Below are 8196 nucleotides of genomic sequence, written 5' to 3' on the forward strand. Positions count from 1 at the left end.
ATGGGACATGGAGGTATCCCAGAGATTATCAGTTAACTGTGAACATGTGCGCACAGCCTTGAGCACTCTTATTCATTTAGTTTCTTTGGAATGTAATTGAAATGTATCACCAGATACAATACTACTACTGTCTTCTTGTGCTCTATTTTGATTACTATTGAGTATTGTTTGTTTACTCTATTTACTAACTTTATTAAGATGTGAAGTTGTGCATTTCATGAGAGAAGATGTCACTGCCTCACAGTGCAGAGGTCGCGGGCTCTATTCCCGATCCGGCCTCCGTGTTGGGCTTGCATTTTCTCCCTATGCCAGCGTAGGTTTTCTTCGGGTACTCTGGTTTCCTCACAAAATTGTGCATGGTAGATAGAAGCACACTCCAAAATGCCCTTATATAGATATATTCAGGAGTGTGAATGGTTGTTTGTCTATGTGGGCCCTGTGATTGGCTGGCAATCAGTTCAGGGTGTGCCCCGCCCACTGGCCGAAGACAGCTGGAATAGGCTCCAGTATGCCTGCGACCTTAGTGAGGATAAGCGACTAAGAAAATGGAATGATGGGTAAGATGTGCTAAATCTAGTCGTTATAAACACATTAAACAACTCCTGTTTTTTATTTATTTATTTTTTTTTTAGTGAGGACTTTCAGTGTTGACATTTTTTACACACAGACCTCTTATATAAGTGCCGATGGGGCAACTATTTAAAAGTGATTTGGTGTAAATCTATGCACATTTAGTGTGCTGTGATGTGACATTCCCTGGAGTTCAAGTCTCTTCTAAGGCATACAGAGAAAAACATGAAAAATTGTTATCAGTCTGCATTATTTTTGACAAAAGGAGCATTATTATTCAACATTTGTCTTTATCTGGTAATAGCACCTTGTATCACTGATCTTGTGACATTCTTTATCTCTGCACCCCAAGCTAAATCAATGCTCCAATGTCTTTTAGTTGAATGCTACACTGGGAAATTTTATTCTTTTAATTGTTTTTAATTATTTCTATATATTCATTAGTGAGAGTGTTTGTCTGGTGTGTGTGTAAACCTTTGAATATTGTATATGAACACATATAAGGGGTATATAAGAGCAAGAAAATATTTTAGCAGTGTGTCATTGAGTACAATGTATAGGCTCTAATCCTGACATATGTCTCTTACGGAGACTCATCATCATCATTATCCTCATCATCATCATAATCATCAAATCAACCTCTTTGTATGCATGATAGTGTCTACTTGGTATTTTCTTTGATCGAGAAGTTAACTATCAATAACAAAATTAACAAGCTAAAAAGTGAACCCACAAGCTATTGTAGATCTGATACAAATAAACTTGGCCCACTCTGGCTAAAGGGCCGCATATTGGCCTAGGGAACTTTTCAGTAATTGACAAAAATTGGTAAAAAATGTAGACTTTGAGATTTCTCCACCATCCTGAAGGTCTTTTCTGTTCCCAACAGCCCAAATTTAGATACAGATACGCAGATGCACAGCTTCAGCCTACTCTCTAAGTTATAGCCAATTAACAGTATTTTAGGCTTTAACTTCAGAAAGGTGATGGGCTTCTCATTGACTTCCTGGTCACATGTTATGGTGATCCTCCACAGTTTTCCCCATCTGTTTTATTTCCTTCCTTTTTTCAACGTGAGTGTTGAATGATTTTCATAAGACAGGCATTTCACTCTTAACTGCAAACTAATGCCTGTCATTTCCGTGGAAGCGTCCTACTGATCTGAGGGAATTCCTGCAGCATAAATAAATGGTGAGGTAGCCTCAGGCCAAGCAGCATACTTTTCCTTACTGTAATCACACGGCCATCTGTCAGTCGCTGTGCACCGCTCTCAACACCACTTCCCTTTTGCCACCCACCACTGCCTCATTTCATAAATAGGACGTGCTGATATGTGCAAATTCTTAATCACATAAAACTGTAATTAATTATTAAAAAAAAACAAAACAAGAATGTTACCCCCCCCCAGGATTCATTCATTATCTGCCTTGTGTTTATTATAATTATAATTATAGAAGAAACTTAATATAGTTTTAATTATTGATCACAGCATTTACTCTCAATCACAATCACATTTGTTTATTCTCTTTTCTACGAAGCCTGTTGCAGATATTCAGTATAAGTTATATTTAATAGGGTTGCTCTGTTAAAAATGCACCATGGACCAGAATGGAAGCTTTACTGGTGTATGATGGTTAATGCTGGTTTGTGCGGGTCTGATGGTGGTGGTGCTGGTGGAACAGCATGGCACTGATGGTGATCCAACATGTGATGCTGGTAGTCCATCATGTAAATTTTATTGAGTGCTTGTCCTTCCAGCATGTGAACACAACAAAAGTATGCTGGTTTATGATGGGAGTGCCCATGTTGGTCTGTGCTGTTATTTATTTATTTATTTAGCAGGTTGTGTAATAACTTTGGTTTCCAGGGTCATGTCAAGGCTCATGTTTCAATTTGATTTACTTGATTTTTGATTCAGGTAAAGAAGTCATGCGGCACCATTTTTGCTTTTAATATGGAAGGCATTTTCAAAAGAAGCAATGCGGCAAATAGTAGAAACTTTTTGGTTTAGCTTGGTGTCCTGGCAAAAATAAGAATAATGCATTAAAAACGAAACCAATGCAGTTACATAAATAATTCATGTTATTAAACATGATCTGACAAAAATAATAATTCAATACATCAATTCTAGGAGAGGGTGTGTAAAGTAAATTGCAAAAACATACTGTAAAAATATAAAGCACCCCTAGTGGTACTCAAAACTCAAAGATAATGACGCTTACTTTTACTGGCATATTTATTTATTTAGGTTTACTTATGGTTGCTTTAAGTTTAGAGAGTTGTATACCCTAATTATCAATATGACTTGAAAAAAAAGTCATGAATTTCCAACAGCACCAAGCTCAACGGCCATTTTGGAATTGTGTCCAGTTGTACTGCTTGACACACTGGCACACTCTATCCCCAGTCAGAGTGCCAAGTCAGCGCACCAGGACTAGTTTCTGGTGCACGCTCATTCTCCGAATGGTGCAGTGGAGCAACACACTCAATTTCTGTATGGTCAAGGTGAAACACACCTCTAATTGGCATACAATAAACAGTTTTAGCAACCACACATTTAGATGCAAGTTACAGATCGATTTATGATTTTATGAATCAATACCAGGTTATGAAATGGAAAATTTCTTTAAGTCGATTAATTGTTTATTTAAACCCATCAGTGTAGTAGTTTATGTAAAATCAGCGTATTCAGATTCAAGGACTGTTCAATTAAATTAGTGTCATAATATTTTGCATAATTCATGAGTTTCTCGACGCTATTTGTTTTAACTTCTGCTGAAATACGAGCTTATTTCCCTTTTGTCTGGCTTTGCCACCTCATGCACACTACTTCCCTCTACTTTGCTACCACCTTCTCTCTTTTCTCATAACAGCATTTAGCATATCAATGGTAGATTATAACGTTTAACAAAAGCGTACTAGTGCAAAGCTCCTTTCCACTCGTCTTTCCAGGCTGACTTGTGGACCTCACACGCAGATTCTCTGCTTAGGGTCTTTGGTGCGGGTGTGTGGTCGTTACCACTCAGTTCAATTGATTTCCGTCTGAACATGACAAAAGACATGCTCGGTCATTGTGGACTCCAAAGATGTATGTAGTACAATGTGTTGGTGATGCTGCAATAGGACATGTGTATGTGCACAGGAGCATGATGATGAATACCGGTAGTTTGTTTCTACGTATATGTTTTTTTTTTATATGCAGGAAGGAAGCAGTATGCGACTCAAGTATGCATGCAGGTACGCAATGTTGGAATGTGTCCGAAACTTGCCAGTCTATTGTTCTTGTACCCCTGGCTTCCACTTATTTTAATGAGGTTTGGAACAAAAGAATTATCCTCTGCCCTCTCACCTTGCAGATGCTCCTGGGGTGGAATGAGACCTGTTTTCTGTGGAAACTTTTGCAATGAATGCCAAGCAGTGCTGACTACAGCTGGCAGCTGCACTGACAATTGTGTGTGTGTGTGTGTGTGTGTGTGTGTTTGTGTGTGTGTGTGTGTGTGTGTGTGTGCGCGCGCGCGCAAGTATGAACGGGTTTGAAAGCTGTCATGTCAGCTGAGTAAAAACCTCTCAGTGACTTAGTAGTCACCACAGGAAGGATGCCCCCAACCCCCTCTACTCACCGACTTTGGTTTTGAAGGTTTAAGGTAAACAGTACTGTTCAGCTCAGAGGGTTATGCGGTTTAGGGCCTGAAAAGTATGTGAATGGGAGCAGTTAGATGGTGTTTGTTTCTTCCTAAAGGGAACATGCAATGTACTTGGGCAAATATCCATGGATCAAGAAAGCCTTTGATAATCAAGGGAATGGTCAAGATGGCGTCAGCTTTCTGGTGAAGATGGAATAAACCTTAGTTTAGTGTATCCTCCAATATTTTTCATTGGACCTTAAATTTATGGGGACTTTTACAATTCTGTTGAAATATGAAATTCATGTTCTGGACACTGTGTCTGCAGATGGCTCGAGTGAACCGTCTGAATTCCAAGAGTTGACTGAATTTTCAAAGGTGCCGCCAGGGATGTCCCCATAATGATTATATTGGATGGCCGTGTATTCATTGCAGTTTCTGAAATGGAACATAACTAAACTTTTTTTTTTTTTGGGGGGGGGGGGGGGGGGGGGGCGTTTACCCCATAGAGAGACTATGCATGAATGTGGTTTTGAAACATGAAACAATTCAGAGATCAAGACCAAATTTCCCAATACATGTTTTTGCTACTTGCTTTGTTTTGCACAGTAGTGCTGAAATGGTGGGAGGTTTACCCATCAGGGTATTTTTAAATTTTAAAATGCAAAAAGCTACATCCTCTCAAAAGTCCTTTAAAAATAGGTGTCCAATTAGATTTCAGAATACTGCACCAAAAACACAAATAAATCTAAATTTATTTTAAGTAGGCTATTCAGTCACCCTTGAAGCAAAACCGTTATTTGCCACTCAGAATCACCTTCAGTCCTTTTAAAACTTTATTTAAATATAAGTTAATATTTTCGTTCTGTGATTAGATTTAAGGCGGGCATGTTATGATGGTTATTGTTTTTATGTACACAAAACTGTTGAAATTTACGTTACTTTGTTGTTTTTTACAGCCTTTATACAGGTTAGTCTAAAACTGAAAAAATATTGCAGAGTGGATCAAAGTGGCTGAAAAAAAATCTGATGCCAATCTTTATTTTTTTTGCTATTACACTTCACATTGCAAAGACAAAGCCTTTTCCCTGTCGTCATCCTTGGCACCTTTATTTGAACAGGACTAAATTAAAGTAAGACTTTTACAAATGTCAGAATTTATTCTACAAAGCAATGATCAAGATTTTTCTGTTTTTCTCATGTGACAGACCAAACCATCAAGCAAATCATGATTTCTGAAATGTCAAGTGATATTTTAGTAAAGTGGTAAAAATGAAAAGTTTTGAAAATCCGATTCAACAATTAGTCGACAAAATCATTTGGCATCTCAATTGCTCACTAAAATAATCCTTAGATGTATTAGTAGTGGTTTGGTGATCGCCTTAAGTTTGGAAATTTCACTTTTTCTGTTCAGATGGATTCAAGTCTGTGACACGCTCATTTTTTTTCTAGCTCCATTAATCTGTCTCTTTGTATTTGCTGCCTGGCAGCTATGAACCTGCAGGTGTCTCAACATGCCATATTGGAAGAGTCATTGCCAGCATTAGTGGTCTTGGGTGACACTTGCATCATCACGGTGACCCATTGTGTGCTACCCCGGTTCAACGGGAAACAGCTGTTAGATCCCCCAGTGGCACTTTGCATGGCATGGCATTGAGATGAAGCTCCAAGCACAATCACAGTGCCCTGAATTTACCCTGAGTACCATTGATGCAGGACAATTCCAAACATGCGTGCATCTGGTTTTGATTTTCTACCACATCCTTTCTTCCATCCTTGAAATGGGATTTTTTATGGCCTTTGAAAATGGAGTAGGAAGAGATAAGAAGGCAATACTGCCAAATAAAGTGTATACTGTATGATTTGTATTTTGCTGCCGTGGAAAAGCCTTGCTTTTAAAGAAATTGAGCATTGAGGAAGTGACTCATAATTGACCGATTCTTTACTTTCTGAACTGTAATTCTCCAAAATTTACTTCCAGAATATTTACCTCTTCTTATTTTTGTTGACTTTTGATTGCTTCTCTATCACACTACTGTCAATTCATGACCAGCCCATGCACTAATAGATTGAGGTTGTCTCGGGCTAGGCAAACAGGACCAACAAGTCTGGACTGATCATTATCCCTAGTGCTTTTCAGAGCTCTCATTTTTTGTTGTTTCTTGTTTTTGTTTTCCATATTAACACAACAATACTCATATAAACATGTATTTTTCTATGTATGCACAACTTCTGTCACTCCTAAGGCTTTACAGGTATTTTCAACTGACTGGTCTTTACACCTCCCTCCAGTTCCCAGAGTGCGGCTTCTTTGGCATGTACGACAAGATCTTGCTATTCCGCCACGATCTAAATGATGAAAACATCCTGCAGAGACTGACCTCAACCGAAGACATCCACGAGGGAGACCTAATTGAGGTGGTTCTCTCTGGTATGTATACTGTCTTGAAATGTGAAAGTAAGTCATTTATTTATAGTGGGTTTGGGCACAGAGAATCAGGAGTCGTGTGGAACCAGGAATATCATTTTGGTTTTCTGGGAATTTTTCCAATTTTAAAATTTTGCTGTTACACCGTGTATTGAGAAATAACATACTAATGACAAAATCACAATGAACTGTTCTTTGAATCATACACCTGCTGCTTTTCAAGAGACATCTCCAAATTTGACTGAAAGTCACTCATGCAGTGTGTGGGGTTTTGCAAATGATTTTTTATGAATGGTTGGCCATCTGCAACTATTCATCCATTAACTTGACCGCTTATCTTTACAAGGTTCGTGAGCTTGCTGGAGCCCAACCCAGCTGTTTACGGTAATAGGCGGGATACACCCTGAACTGGTCGCCGGCCAATGGCAGGGCACACAAAGATGGACAAATACATTCTCACAAATGCACCTGAGGACAATTTAGAGTGAGTAATTAAACATGCATCGTTTTGGAATGTGGCAAGAAATTGGAGTACCCAGAGAACCCATATTGGTTTGGCTTGGGGAGAACATCCACACTCTTCACACGGTTGCAGGTCACATTCATTGTATTTTGCAGATTTAACAGCCAATGAAAACAACAAGTTGTATAACAAGATATTTCACAAGAAAATGTGGATTTTGAGGTTAAGCGAGATTCATTCAAAAATATTTTATGATCTTTCCAGGACTGTTGAGATGATTCCCGCTTAATTAAACTGGTTGCCAGCCAATTACAGAGCACAAACAACGATTCAGATTCAGTAGCTTCTTTTTTACAAAAATATGTAATGTCGTACGTTGCCCTAGGTCAGTTGCCTCCACTGAGACTTCTTTGTAGAGTCAATGGAAAACTTATTAGACCACATTGTTTTCTTCAATTTCGTGTTTATTTTTATGCCTGGTACCACTAAATCTTATCATGTGACTCAGACAGAAAAAAAAAAAACGTGGAATGCCTAAAAACAAGGTTTTTAGCAGTACAGTGCCATATTGATGTTTTACGATTTAGTTTTTTTTATCAAGAATACCTTGGAAGGTAGTGATTTATCAGATCTTAAATCAAACTCTTATGAACTATTTTTGTTGTCATCAATATATTAGTACGAGCTAATTTAATAACAAAATTATTAAAAAATCTCACGTCTGCCCACGTCTGGCTCTGGCCTTTCCGTGTAGAGTGTGCATATTCACTCTGTGCGTGCCTGCGTTTTCTCTGGGTACTCCAGTTTTTTCCCACATTCCAAAAACATGCATGACACAAAAATTAGACATGCACAATTGTCCTTAAGTATGGTTGTGTGTGAGTTTGTGTGTGTATATTTGTTTGTCTTTGTGTGCCTTGCAATGGCTTGCAACCAGTTCAGCGTCTACCCCGCCCACTGCTTGGATAACTGGGATAGGCTCCAGCATGCCTCCGACCCTCCTGAGGATAAGCTGTTAAGATAATGGACGGATGCCTGAATGACTCGATATTAAGACATTGACTTACACACCTCCCTACTCTTTGAATTATATTGAAATTTGCGTGATTGTT

The 8196-nt window shown here is 38.6% G+C and overlaps 1 protein-coding gene across 1 annotated transcript in view; it reads left to right on the top strand.

Annotated features, from left to right (window-relative positions):
• prkd3 (protein kinase D3) overlaps window positions 1–8196 on the top strand; it is a 41088-nt gene that overhangs the window by 15881 nt on the left and 17011 nt on the right. The window contains exon 3 of the mRNA XM_088433380.1: window positions 6486–6624. Within this exon, the coding sequence (XP_088289506.1) occupies window positions 6486–6624 (139 nt within the window). The remainder of the gene's footprint in view (window positions 1–6485; window positions 6625–8196) is intronic.

Source organism: Hippichthys cyanospilos, chromosome 14 (assembly GCF_059441005.1).
Source record: "Hippichthys cyanospilos isolate Australia breed blue-spotted pipefish chromosome 14, RoL_Hcya_1.0, whole genome shotgun sequence".
Taxonomy (NCBI): Eukaryota; Metazoa; Chordata; class Actinopteri; order Syngnathiformes; family Syngnathidae; genus Hippichthys; species Hippichthys cyanospilos.